We start from the raw sequence: 14,563 nt of genomic DNA, 5'->3' as shown, positions 1-14,563 counted from the left end.
TATTGTGACCTCGTTTTTTTTTATTTTCTTCGAAGGACACAATCCACTTAAAACTCTACCCCTATTTCATTTTTCCCCCTTAAGTTCCAATTAGATATTTAGATATCATCTTGTTTATTTTTGCTTCTAAACAAACCGGAAAACAGAATACTCCAAGAGAGTGTTAAGAAGTTCTTACTAACCTGGCCTTGGTTTCTTTTAGTTTTTTTTTTATTTTGTTTTAGGATAGTTTTTGTCATTCTCTATAATTTTTCATCAATTTGTAAATACTTTTTGTAAATAAAATTCTTTTTATTGTGGGTAGAGAGGGTTAGAGTTCGACTATAAACTGACCCTGTGTCTAACTTTGTTTTGCAGAGGCGGTATATAAAATCTGGTAAATTTGTAGACCAACATACTCTGCTGAATCACGCGTCCTCCAAAATAAAACATACCATTCTACTTTTCTTAAGCGATTACCAATGAACACTCTTAAAAACTTTTTAAGAATAAAAAAAAGAAAAAATAAGAAAAACGCAGTTATTTTAGAATGTAGAGTTGGGAATCAGATTCATATATCGATTTAACGTAAAATGATCCCCTATTTTTGAGCTATTCTGACTTTTGGTGTAGTTAACTTTTTCTTACCACTAATCTTAAGTCTGATTGGCAATATTAATTTATTTTTATTTCGGACTATTATTCTCATCTTTATTAGTTGTTGTTTTCATCTTTATTGGTTGTTGTTTTTCACACTCCTTTGGCGTTCGTCAGGTGGTAACCACAACGGATAGGAACTTTGAATCTCCTAACTGCATTCTCAGCAATCACTGCCATCCGTAGTTGTTGTCGTCTCACCACGTTTTGGCCAAGTAAACCTCTGGCACGCTTTGGGTAGGATTGAAACCGCTGTCTTCAGACAATGTCCATCTGGAACCGTAGAGATTCAACGTCTCTATCAACTGCACCATGGGCCCCGAAGGGCGATCAAGGTTTGATTCTTTGATCTTATAAATCCACGTTTATTTATTATCTGATCTTCCATAGTCGGGTCCGTCCGTACCGATTGGTATATATATTATTCTTTAATTAGAATTCAATTTTTTTTTTTTTTTTTGAGATGAGCATTATATATATTAATTTATTTTTATTTCGGACTATTATTCTCATCTTTATAAGTTGTTGTTTTCATCTTTATTGGTTGTTGTTTTTCACAACGTTTTCTTCAGACCATGTCTATCTGAAACCGTAGAGATTATTCAACGTCTCTATCCGTCGTGGTTACCACCTGACGAAGGAAGGTCAGAGGAATAGTTGGCCGAAACGTCGTGAAAAACAACAACCAATAAAGATGAAAACAACAACTAATAAAGATGAGAATAATAGTCCGAAATAAAAATAAATTAATATATATAATGCTCATCTCAAAAAATAAAAAATGAATTCCAATTAAGGAATCCGATTGGCAAGTTTGTAAAAACACACGTAATCGCCTAAAAAATATACTCTCTCCACAAAAAAAAAAAAAATCACAAAGCAGATTTGCTTCTTTTTTTTTTATGTTGCTTAATTGCCCTAAAACGTTACAATGACCAGGAAACTAAAGATCATTTTATATTAAATTTATATGCGAAAATGATTTCTCTCTCTCTCTCTCTCTCTCTCTCTCTCTCTCTCTCTCTCTCTCTCTTCAACAGGTTTTTTTCCAGGATATTCACACCTAATCGTTTAAAAACAAGAAGAATCCCATTTGGGGCGAGGGTGGAGGGTATTTCTGTTAGTACCTAAAATCTTTTACTCATTTTATTATTTTTGCCACTTGTACGCATTCCAATATCAATTAACTAAACAATTTTAAGCGTTTATTTCAATTTAATTGCTACTTAAATGACATGGTATAACTGGTTGTGTAACTAAAATTTGCCAAATACATAGATATATATTTTTTAACTACAACAGAAATGATGTTTCCGAAGAGACACTGTGTGACGACTGACAAGTAACGACGCCGTAAGACGTGGGAGTTATCTCCCTTGCTGAATATGTAACTCTCCTGTCTACGTACGCTGACGTGTGTCCGCCATTTTTATAGTGTTCTTTTTGGACCATCCCTCTTTTTTTTATTTTCTACTTTCCCGACAGTGATTGTTGCTGTCATCGCTTCCTATCATCATCTATCGTCCAAGAATTGTCTAAACAGTACACACCGACCGTAGGAAATGGTCGAAGTGTTGTTACGGCCCAGTTGGCCATCGGTAGCTGTTTTGTGCCTTGCTTTGGTGATCATTCCGTCAACCACGCTGGGTTTCTACTTGCCCGGTTTGGCCCCGGTAACTTACTGCGAGGATGGCAAAAACACCCAGACCTGCAAGGTAACAACAAACAAATATAAACATAATTCTCTATTAACCTCTATCTCTCTCTTACTCGCACACTTTTTTTTTGTATAAAAGTAATTCAAATCTTAATAAATTTTCTTAATTATTATTCTGATAAAAGATAGTTTCATTGACCATTTCTTTTATTTTTATTTTTCCATCATAAAAATATTGCGTAGAAGAAACCACTTGATTGAAATACGGAAACTTTGATTTGTTTCTCTTTATTTATTTATCACACGGGAAGAAAGAGTTCAAATTTGAAAAAAAAATTTCTTTTTGTTTGTTTATTATTTTTAAGTTCTTGTGATATGAACTTTTAATAACTAACTGTGCTTACATAGATCAGCCTCCATGGCCGCTAACATTAGCTATGTAACGTGTTAGAACAATCTGTAACGTGTTAGGACAATCGAAACGTAACAACACAAAATTAAACCTTCGTTCTTGATTTTAAAAACTTTTTTAATTAAATTGTTAAGTGAAAGTACAGAATACTTACAAAACACCCCCCCCCATTCCTCATGATAAGAATGGCTGTCAAAATAATAAAGTTATTTCAGCGCGGTAACATAAGTGCATAAGTACAAAATTTGCATGTTTTTACTGATTGATATAGCGAAATAAACTTAACTTTTTAAAAATTATTTTGCAAATTTTTCCCAGATCAAAACGTATTATAAAAAATATCGGGGTTTGTATTACTGTACACATAGATTCGAAAAAGTTGTCAAAAAACAAATATATAACAAATAAATGTTATCAAAGGCAAGATAAGTTACTTTTCTACCAAACTGGATATATTTTTCGTGTTTTTATTCAATATAACATGTTTATTCAGCTCGAAAAGCATACAGTGTTTACCGATGTATTGGAAAATTCAAAATGGCGCCTAACTCTCTCTTTAACACGGTAAGTTTGGAAAAAAGTGTTATAAATAAAAAACTAAACAAAATACTGTTAAAAACTCGCTCAATATATGTTACCGTGACATAGGTTGACATATATTCGGTGGATTTTTAACAGTATTTTGTCTAGTTTTTTTTTATTTATAACACCGTTTCCCAAACTTACCGTGTTAAAGAGAGTCAGGCGCCATCTTGAATTTTCCAATACATCGGTAAACACTGTATTTTTTTCGAGCTGAATAAACATGTTACATTGAATAAAAACACAAAAAAATATATCCAGTTAGGTAGAAAAGTAACTTCTCTTGCCTTTGATAACATTTATTTGTTATATATTAGTTTTTTGACAACTTTTCCGAATCTATGTGTACAGTAATACAAACCCGATCAAGTATTTTTTTTTTTTTTTTTTTTTTTTTTTTTTGACATTTGGAAAATCACATTTTAATAAGATCGATCGTATCCCGCCATCTTGCCTATTTCGCAGACAAGAGGGGGGTGCCAAGGGAGATAACTCCAATCACCGCTTGAAGTTTGTCAAAATTTGACGAGATTATTTTGAAAAATGGATAGAAAAAACACCTGGATAAATATTTTAGTTTTTTTTTTACGTATTTTACAGAGTTTCTGTTTTTATTTTATAAATCTTTTTCATTTTGTCCTTTTGTTAATCACTTTTTCGTTTAAATGCGTCCTCTCCTCGACCGTGAAATAAGCAAGATGACCGAGATACGATCGATCTCAAAATTTGATTTTCCTCTCTAAAAAAAAACAAAAACTACTGAGTCAAATTTAGTGTAATTTTTTTCATGAGAACTTAATTCGATAACAGGTACGTACAATATATATATATATATATATATATATATATATATATATATATATATATATATATATATATATATTCAACATTTTCGTTTTTTAATGTCTTGATTACACTAAACACCCCAACCTCGAAAACTATGCTACGTGCAAAAACATAGTTTAAAAATTATAGAGGGTGTTCTCGTTCAGGTCCGCCGCCAACTCGAATTTAGGGTTAGTGTTTGGCTTAATGAGGGGTGTATATGTGTGTGACTGTTTCTCAGACAAAAAATGTTAACACTAACCTAAAATCTGGATTGACAATAAAGTCCAGGATTACGATCTTTTAGAAATTTGGAACTTTTTAATTGAACATTTTGCATCTGAACCCTCTTGTACTTCTACATAATCTAAATCGAACTTTTTGAACTCCAACCTAAATTTTAGGTTTAGTTCAGCAAACATCGCTTAGCACCTTTATCGGCGCTTCTTTAGGTGTATCAGGAATTTTTGACACCTCTAACAGAAAACTGCGAATAAAATATAAAAAAAACTCGTAATTTCTCTTTTTAAAGTGGGTTGTTTATTTTCTGTATGGAATATACTTCCAAAATAAACTATTAAAGTTTTTTTTTAAAAATAATAGAAATATAATTTTTTATTTTTTTAAAAAGTGTTTACAAAATGCCGGCGTGCCTTCATGCAACCATTTTTTTTTTTTTTTTTTTTTTTTTTTTTTACGTAATAAAATCAATAGAATTTTACGGGTTAAATATTTTTCAATTTTTAAACTTTAAAAATCTATCAAAATTTTTCTATCAGTTCAATTTTTCCAGGGTCGAAACGGTTTTTTTTTTTTCAAATTCACCCCTCCCCCCATTTTGAAATGTCTATTAAAATTTTAATAATTAATTTATGTGGCAAAGTTTTATATATCACAAGAAATATTCTAATTTAAAACAAAAAAAAAAAAAATAGTTTTTTGGAAATTTACCTGTAAAGTCCAGTGTGAAACCTTTTTTTTTTTTTTTTTTTTTTTTTAAACACGTTGATTTTTTTTTTTTTTTAATGAAAGATCATGTTATGCTTACATCGTCAAGTAAATACCAGACGCTGAAGACAAATTTTTCTATTTCATTGAATGTTTTCTTTTTTTAGATATTTAAAAAAAAAAAAAAAAATTAGTCGATAAAGAAGTATTAAAATATATCAATCAAAAACTCGTGTATTTCATTAAAAGAATTTTTAAAAAACGATGAAGCGGATTTTTTGTTCTAGGGGAAAAACTTATATGTGAATGTGCGTTTCCTTTTTAACTACGAAGGATGAAAAATACTAATTTTGGTTAACATGCGCAATAAAAAAGACATTATTTATGTCCCTTGGATGAATCCGTATTTCATAAATTTCATTTTAGAAGCAGCAGCTCTTTAAAGTTGCGATTTTCTACAACCCTCGCTTTAAAAAATCCTTTTATTTAAAAAATACATGGAATTTAAAATATAAATATGAATAAATTCGTAACAATGAAGAATGGAACTACCCATTTAATGGTATATTTTTTTAAGTAAGTGATTTTTTGCCATTTATATATATATACATATATTTATAAGCTAGTCAAAATATGTTGATTTCCTTTATATATATATATATTTTTTTTTTTTAAAGAAAACCGCTTTAAAAAAATAAATATTGCATAATTTGCTATTAAACCTGTTATTTTTTAAAAATTTGGTCTTTGATCCTTTAAAAAAATTAGGGTTTGAATTACATTTTTCAAGTAGTTATAAGCTTTGAAAAATACTAAGTTGAAGTTCTGATCATCATTTTTAATGGCCACTTTCTGATACACCTAGCGCTTCTTTGTTATAAGAAGAAAATTCGAAAATTAAAATATTGAATTTCAAGTAAAACCAATGGTATCTACTTAATTGTCATGCCGAATTTAGTAACATATCCAAAAATTACGAAAAACAATAAAAAATTATTAATGAAAATAGTTTTCGGAAAAATTTCGAATTTATACATAAAAACATGAAGTCAGGGGAAGTAACTGATGTGCGTCTTGTTATAATTAATGGCAGATATCACAATAATGGATTTGTCAAAGTATGTGTAATGCAGTAATGTTTAACTAATTGCGACCTGACAATTAAGTAGATGACATTGGTTTTTAATGAAAATTCATTTTTTCGACTTTTTGATTTTGCTATTATAACAAACAAGCGTCCTTTTATTTAATATTTAAAGGTAGATTGTTTTTATTCCGTCAGGCTTGACCGGATGGCAGTGTTAATTTTCTTCTATTCTTAGTTATTATCGTCTGCATCAAGGGTTGCACCTTAAACTCTCACTTCTTTACTTAGAACTGATTATTAGTCAACACCTTTAACTGTTACGTCAGTTTGAAATGTTTAAAAACTTGTTTCAATAATGTGAAATTTTTAATGGTTTTTATTTCGGTTAGTTTTTAATCACATTTTCGATAAATATATTTTCTTAATATTTTTTTTAGTCCTGATTTTGTTTTATAAAGTCTTAAAAATTTAATTTTAATTCGACAGCCATTTCTTTTCTTTTTCTTAATTAAATTTGTAAATTAATGCCCTCCTCTAAATCACCCCCTCCACCAAATGATTCTACTTTTTTTAGGCGATTACGTGAACATTACTGAAAAATTTGGTTAAAAATAAAGAAAAATAATGGTGCGTGTGTGCGCGTATATATATATTGACTTTCTTTCCCACATTTAAAATGATGTATACTGAAAACGAATATCATTTAAATTTTGTGCAGACAAGTAGTTTTCTGGATGATAAGATCTTTATTATCCAATGTAATCCATTATTTTTAATGATGGATATGTTTTGTCCCAACTGAAAAGTAATAATGTGCATGTAAAGTTACAAAACACTCCCTCCTCCCCATGTTAAGAATGGCGAACGCTATGACATTTATTAAGTAATACATTTAAAAAAAAGTCTTAATATCCAAAAACACCTTTGTCTGCACAAAATTTAAATGCGATATTCATTTCAGCATACTCGAAAATCGTCATTTTAAAGGTGAGTGTTGGTGTGAAAAGGAAGAGTTGGGGATCAGTTTCGTATATAAATTTAACATAAAACGATACTCTATTTTCAGGCCATTGTAGCTTTTAAGAGCAGTTAATCCAATTTTTTTAGCACTAACCCTGAGTGTCAAGATTATAAAACCACACAAAATTGTTTTAAAAAATATCCTCCTCCTGCAAAAAAACAAACAAAGAAATAAAAATAAATGTGCACAGGATTTATCTCTGATAATAAAAATGTTAATAAATCATTTTACATTAAATTTATATGCGATACTCACTGATCCCCCCCCCCTCTTAATTCTAAAAAAAAATTATTTCCCACAAATATTTTCTCAGTATTCACGTAATCATCTAAAAAAAAAATCATGTAATCGTCTAAAAAAAAGTAAAATCTTATCTTATTTTTGGAGAGAGGATTAATATACAATACTGTTTTGTTTTCTTTACATTAAAGATTTTTGTAAAAGTACAAAAAAAATGAATTGGAACATTCGTTTTGACATGTAAACTAATTTTTTTGTATCAAATTTAAAAATAGAAAACTTGTTGTGTAAAAGTGCATATTAGGTGAATAAATTAAAAGATCTAAATAAAATCACAAAAAAAATTATTTTATATTTCACATTATTAGATCCAATGTACAGCAATAACAATATTAGAAGAGATAATTGTTACCTTAACAAAAACAGGTTCTTGTTACAAAATCTATTGCGAAAAATAAATTCAATGGAGATAGGGTGGGAAAAGATGTCGGCATGTGCTAAACTGTCTGTGCAATTTTATCGCTTAACGGGCATTCACATGTTCTCGACATGTTTGGTGTGGATGTCTGGATCGACCGAGTTTACAAAGTGTTACTGTTAAATAAGTGAATGAAGGTAGATTCCACCTTCAATCTGGCTGATGTTTATATATGCTGGTCAAATGAGAACTAGGCAACATATGATAATAAATTAATGGTTTGAGTGTAGTTACCGAATGATAAGAAAGCACTTTCCTATTTTACGTTTTAGACATCCGAAGACCCAGTGGCCCTCTCTCCACTTTCCTGTGATATTTTTTTGTGAAAGTGCTTTGATTATTAAATTTCAAATGACTATTGGGTCTCAACTAAACTATAAGAGTGAAATTTGGGAAACGAAAAAAATCGATTAACAAAAAAACAAATGGTATCTACTGACTTTTTGTGTCCATTTCAATTAAAAGCAATGATATATACTTAATTGGCATGTCGAAGTATTGAAATATTACTGCATTATTAAAAAAAAAAAAAATGAGCATTCAATTTTTATTGTAAAAAAAACGCTTGCCATATTTCTTTGAGTGTATGTGACATAACAAGGGAAGTAACTCAATTATGCTAAAAACAAGGCATTTATGATTGTTGGTGCACAATTTATTAAAAATTGGCAATAGTTACATGCTCTTTAATTCCTCTTGGAACTCTGTTGTTTTTTGTAGCCAAACATTTTCGCTAATTTTCACCAAAATATGTTTTCTTTAATAAATTTTTTTCTACCTCATCATTTTTCGTAATTTTTAATATATTCATCATTGTAGCATAATATATTAAAAATTTGGAATTTCGCTATTATAGTACACTTGCATCTCATTGGCATCTATGCCATCAATTTTAATTTACGCACCTAAAATACATTTTTACCACTTGTTGATAATTTAATAACAATTAGGTATGGGTAAAAACGTCGGAAAAAAAATAGGACATAGTTTTGAAAGCCGGTTTATCATAAATTATTTCTGTATGTTTCCGACTGCTTTTTGATTGTATTTGAAAGATTAAACCCAAAGGAAAAAAGTACACGTGGAAAAAAAAAAAAGAAAAAAAGTTATACTGAAGTGTTTTCATGGCGACATTCGGAAGCTGACAAATTCAGCTAAATTTTGAAATTAAATAAATTCACTGTAAAAATCCTTTGAAAGATAAATATTAGTTTTTTGGGGTCTATTTCAAAGATAATTAGTAAAGTCCTAAGATATTGAATTAAATAAAAAAAATATATTGTTAGTACAAAAAATAGCTTAATTAGCCCCAAAAACTAGAGATTCTAGCTTTGCAGAATCGCAACAAATAAAAAATCATCCAAGTGTGGATTCTACGGAAGCTCAAATGTCAGAAAGTTAAAAGGCTGTTTGAAAATGACGTTAGGTAGTTAAAGGGAGGTAGGGAGTGCGTTTTTTTTTTTTTTTTTGTCCGGCCATGCATCCATACATTTCTATCATGAACGTTTATATAATTTTTACCATTTTGATTATTTTTCTATGTTTCTGTTTTTAAATCAAAAACAAAATTTTTTATTTTTCAAGATTATATAGTTATTTTACATCGAAAGTTTCACAAACATTCAAGCAATGGAAACTAATAGAATTATGCAAAACATGTAATTAAAAAAAAAAAAAGGGGGAAATATTTTTTGTAAGTATAATTTTTTTTTTGTGAAAATATTAAATAAACAGTGCTTAATTCAATGATAAATCGGTAGTTCAAAAAATTTAATTTTTCTTCAGATTATATCGAATTCATTAATATGGACTTTAGGGGCTTTTTTCATAATGTTCCTGAAAAAAATGTTCTTTTTTATTACAATTTATAATGCTTTATTTTCATTAAAAAAAATTTTTTTTTTGTTGTTTAAACAAAATAATACATTTCCACTAAGATTCAAATAAAAATAAAAAATGAGTTTATTATATTTAGTAATCATTTATTTGAAAATTTCATTAAAATTGATTAATTTCCTGACTTTTGGTAAATTTTTAAGTAAAGGAAGGAGTCAAACTGTTTATACATTTTGAGCATTGGCTATTCATTTTGCACGTACATAATATTTTCAATTAAAATGGCTTTTTTTCTCTTTTTTTTTTTTAAATTTTTTCACTAAAATTTCAAACAAAAGTTCAAATCTAATCCTGTCTTACACACCCCAAAATCTTTTTTTTTAATGGTTGCATCCGAGAGGTATCTAACTATTTAGTTAGAAAGTTGGTGATCATTTGTTAAATTTATATCAGAAGTGATCTCCCATTCTAAATTTTGAAATGTTTTTCCTTCTATTTTTTCAGAATGTCTATTTGTAATTACTTAAGTAGAATCTCACTTTTAGGGTGTGAGGGTAGCCGAGGGGCCTCGTAATACAAAAATCATTTTAGTTTTCGATTGGTTCGTTTATTTCAATAAATATTTTAGAAAAAAAAGGCAATACCTGTGTTAGGTATACACAAGAATAAAACATCGTTCGTGGTCTTGTCTGATAATTTTATTAATATAGAGATTAGATTAAATGTGTTTACAGAAAACAAAACATTCAATGTATATTTACGTGTTAAAACAAAAGTTACAGTTAAAAATGTTTTAATTTCAAGTTCGAATAAATAAACTTTAAAAAGCTCTGGAAAAATAATTATCAGTTTTCTGAGTAAATTAAATTCATAAAATATCGAATTAAAAAAAAGTGTACATACTTTTTATAAAAAAATGCATAATAATTAAAAAAAGCAATTCATGCTATAAAAAAGTCTCACTAAAAATGTAAACATAAAAAAACATTTTTTTTGTAATAAATTAGGAAAAGCTTATTTAATTAGAATATTTATGAATATACATAAGAATTACTTTATTTGTTTTTGCTGAAAAAGGTTCATATTTAACTTGGTATAAGTTTTTTTTTATTCAATATCAAATTTTGATAACGGTTTTTTATATACTAACAAGTGACAATTTATTCACTAAAAAAAAATAAAAACCATTATTTATTAATCTAATATATAAAAGGCAAAATGGGCGCGAGCGTTTGTGTATGTCATGAAAAGCTTTTTTCATTGGGCTTCTCACTTCGGTTAGATTCCGCGAGAAGTTTTTGTATGCTTCCCAGATCGTAATATCTCAGATTCGCAAACGGACATTACCTCTATCTTTATTTTGATCGAGTTAAACAAAATTCCCACCGTTCTGTCCTGTCGGCTGTTTGTCTTTTTCATATAAAGTGAAACTATTCAAACGTAACGTCTTAGCTGATGTTTTCATCGCGCAACCCGAAGTCGAGAGCGTTGAAAGTAAGTGTAGTCAATCCAAAGGTGACGATGACTTGCGAAAAAAACGACCTCTCCTAAACTGTCTAGTTGAGGGTGAAGGAATGAATGTTTTTGGCCAATTTTTCGATATTTGTCATCTGAAGGATTGAGCTTGAAAATGATACCGCTCTCATGAGGATCCATTGCGTGTGTCGAAAGCTTTTGTGAGACATACAAACACACACATTTTGCCTTTTATATACTAGACTAGCGGGGTACCCGGCGTTGCCCGGGTGTTTGTGTGTGTGTGTTGGAGGGGGTAACAAAGAAAAAAGTTTTGGTTGGTAGGATCGAACCAGGAGCCTTGAGGCGAAGGTGGAAAAAAGAAAGTGTGAAAAAAAACATGACATGTGTACCCGCTCGGCCAGCAAGGGAGAGTAACAGAAAAACGTTTGAATTTATTTAAGCATTAAAAAATGAGGTCAAATATCACGCCATAGAAATCGTACAGTTAACGTTTACTGCGAGGCAGTTTTTTGGAGGGTTTGTTTACACATATTGACAGGTGCGCGATTTTAATAAGGTCAAATAGAAATCCCGCAGTTAACTCAGTGTTCTTGGTTTTCGTTCCCCAACTTTAGTTGTTTGTTTCCCCCGTATGGTAGCGGGAGGAGGGGAGAACCAGCTCCCCATAAAAAGGGGATTGTCCAAATTGAGTAGCAATTGTCTGATATAAGGGGTTTCCCCCGCATTGATCAAAAGCTGATTGCTTTCTGGCCGTTCCCGGCATGGGAGCCGGGAACAGCTGCCTTCGCTTTAGATTTAGTTTCACTTTTATACGAAAAAGCCCAACACACACGAGGCCACCCGAAATAGCAAGAATTTTGTAAAAGTTGATGTAAATAAATCTGGACTTGATGTGCATTTGTAAATCGTACATATTATGATCTGGGGGATATAAACAGTTCTAAGACATGGTGACCCCTCCGAGAATCCCAGTGAAAAAAAGCCTTTCTTGGACATACGAAAATGGTCGTGCTGCATTTGCCTTTTCTATATATACTAGCAAGGGGTACCTGGCATTGCTCGGCTGTTTGGAGGTGTGTGTGGAAACTCCGAGGGTGGGTGGGTTAAAAAAAAAAAAAAAAGTAAGTATGAGGATCGAACCCGAACCCTTGAGGCAAAGTTGTAAATTAAAGTGTGAAAAAAAAGACGTGCGACGTTAACCATTGACCCACCGTGAGATGCTAACGGAAACATGTTTGAATTTATTTAATTACTTGGATTTGGCAGGTGTCCGTTTTAATGAGTTAATGAGGTCAAGTTTCACTGCCGGATAGTATTTCATTTACTGCGAAACGCTTTCTTTTAAATTTTTATTTTCCCAAGATGTTATAGGAAAAAGACTAACCCACATGCGGCGAGTGACAAATGTTGAATATTTATCTTCCCAAAATCCAGCAAATTAAATAGACAGGCGAGCTTCGTTGTTAACTCTGAGATATTACGATTTATATGTGACTAGCGAGGGGTACCCGGCGTTGCCCGGGTGTTTTTTTGGGGTATGTGAAAAAACCCGAAAATGTGAAAAAAAACAGGTGCCCGTGAAAAAAAAACGAAGCCTTCACGACGCGCAGTTGGAAAATAGTAAAGTGTTAAAAAAATCAGGTGCGCGTTTTTGATTGACGTGACGGCGATAGGTATTCAGCAGTTAGCATTTTGTGCAGGACAGTTTTGAATGAGGTGAATAAATCGGTTTGTTCGTTTTTAAAAACCCGCTCCCTGTTTATTAGGAGGAGCGAAATGAAAGCTACAGTCTGATATGACGAAGTCGACATTGAACAAACGTTACTTAGCTCTCTTGAGACAACTGGCTTTCGGCCTGTGATTAGAGTTGAGTTTTGCTTTTTTTTATACCGAAAACCGAATGTAACGCGTGCTGATGCGGGAAATGTGGAATAATTAACGTTTGAAAGTCAATAAAATTAAATAGACAGACGAGCTCCGTGGGTAACTCTGAGATATTACAATTTATAGATGATATAAAAAGTTTTAAGAAGTTGTGAACCGAGCAAGCACTTCTCTGAAAGAAGCCTTTTGTGGACATCGAGGAAAAGCATACAGACATACATTTTCGCTTTTATGTATATAGATATAAAAAATTTTAAAAAATTGTGGAACGACCGACCGCTTCTCTGAAAAAAGCCTTTTGTAGACATACAGAAAAAGCGAACACACATGCATACATTTTCGCTTTTATATTTATAGATATACTAGCAGGGGTATCTGGCATTGGTCTGGTGTGTGGAGGTGTATTAAGGACCCCTGTAGGGGTGAAGAGACGTATTAAACAAAAAGTGGTAGTGTCATGGGGTTCTCTGGCATTGCTTGGGTCGAGTAAGGAACTCCAAATCGACCTTCCCTGTATGAAAGTTCCCAGTTGAGGGTGATGGAATTAATGTTTTGGGCCAATTTACCAATATTTGTCATCTGAAGGATCGAGGTTTAAAATGATACTGGTTTTGTGAGTTTCCGTCGCCTCTGTCGAAAGTTTTTGCAACACACACATGCGCACATTTTGCCCTTTATAGATTAGAAGATAAAATGACTGTAGAAATTCCCCTCTGGACCAAAGTATCATAGGTTTGCAACAACAGATGCCACATAAAAATTCACTACATCTAGCCTATTAGCCACTGTCTAATGTAGCTTTCGAATACCATTTTACACATATTCAGTTGTCAATGCTACATTACATCGGACGAGCAACACCATCACTATTGCAACATCTATAGAGGAAGGAGCTCCTATTTTTCTCTATAAATATTTAGTCCTACCACCACTACCAGTTGTCACTGGGATCAATTCTAGATTTTCCTATGATACTGTGATTACACTCAGCATAACTAATTATTAGATACATAGACATAACATAACCTTTCCAATTTTTGTTTCTGTCTATTCAGTGACACATGCATTTACCAAGCTCTTCACATACTTCCCTTGCGTGTTCTTGTATCCGTGTGTTCGATTTAACAGGAATTAAAAAAAAACAAAAAAAACCACCTTTCCCTTGATTTCTGAATTTTGCTACAGTAACACGGAGGAACAAAAAATGGTTGATTTCCTGGATGGATTTTGGTGAATTTTTAAGTGAAGGGAGGGGTGAAAACGTTGATACATTTAGGGCATCAGCCATTCGTTTTGCACGTACCTACATTACTCCATCCTTTTGAAAAGCAGTTTGTTATTTAATTGTTGCTTGATGAAGTGCCAATGGGATTATTGTATGTCTTGCAAAACCTTTTGACAGAGGCAACGAAACCTGAAGAAACTTATATCATTTTGAAGCTTGATGTCTTGGATGACAAATATAAAAAATTTGGCCA

The 14,563-nt window shown here is 31.3% G+C and overlaps 1 protein-coding gene across 1 annotated transcript in view; it reads left to right on the top strand.

Moving 5' to 3' along the window:
* The first annotated feature begins 1,686 nt into the window (after positions 1 to 1,686).
* The window catches only part of LOC145288023 (transmembrane 9 superfamily member 2-like), a 139,343-nt gene continuing 126,466 nt past the window's right edge, over positions 1,687 to 14,563 (top strand). Inside the window, exon 1 of the mRNA XM_080136028.1 lies at positions 1,687 to 2,351. Coding sequence (XP_079992154.1) covers positions 2,199 to 2,351 — 153 coding nt within the window. The 5' untranslated portion in view covers positions 1,687 to 2,198. The remainder of the gene's footprint in view (positions 2,352 to 14,563) is intronic.

Source organism: Euprymna scolopes, chromosome 11 (assembly GCF_053919585.1).
Source record: "Euprymna scolopes isolate OS-2025 chromosome 11, ASM5391958v1, whole genome shotgun sequence".
Taxonomy (NCBI): Eukaryota; Metazoa; Mollusca; class Cephalopoda; order Sepiida; family Sepiolidae; genus Euprymna; species Euprymna scolopes.
Note: the sequence above shows the minus strand (reverse complement) of the source record. Positions and strands in the feature narration are given on the sequence as shown.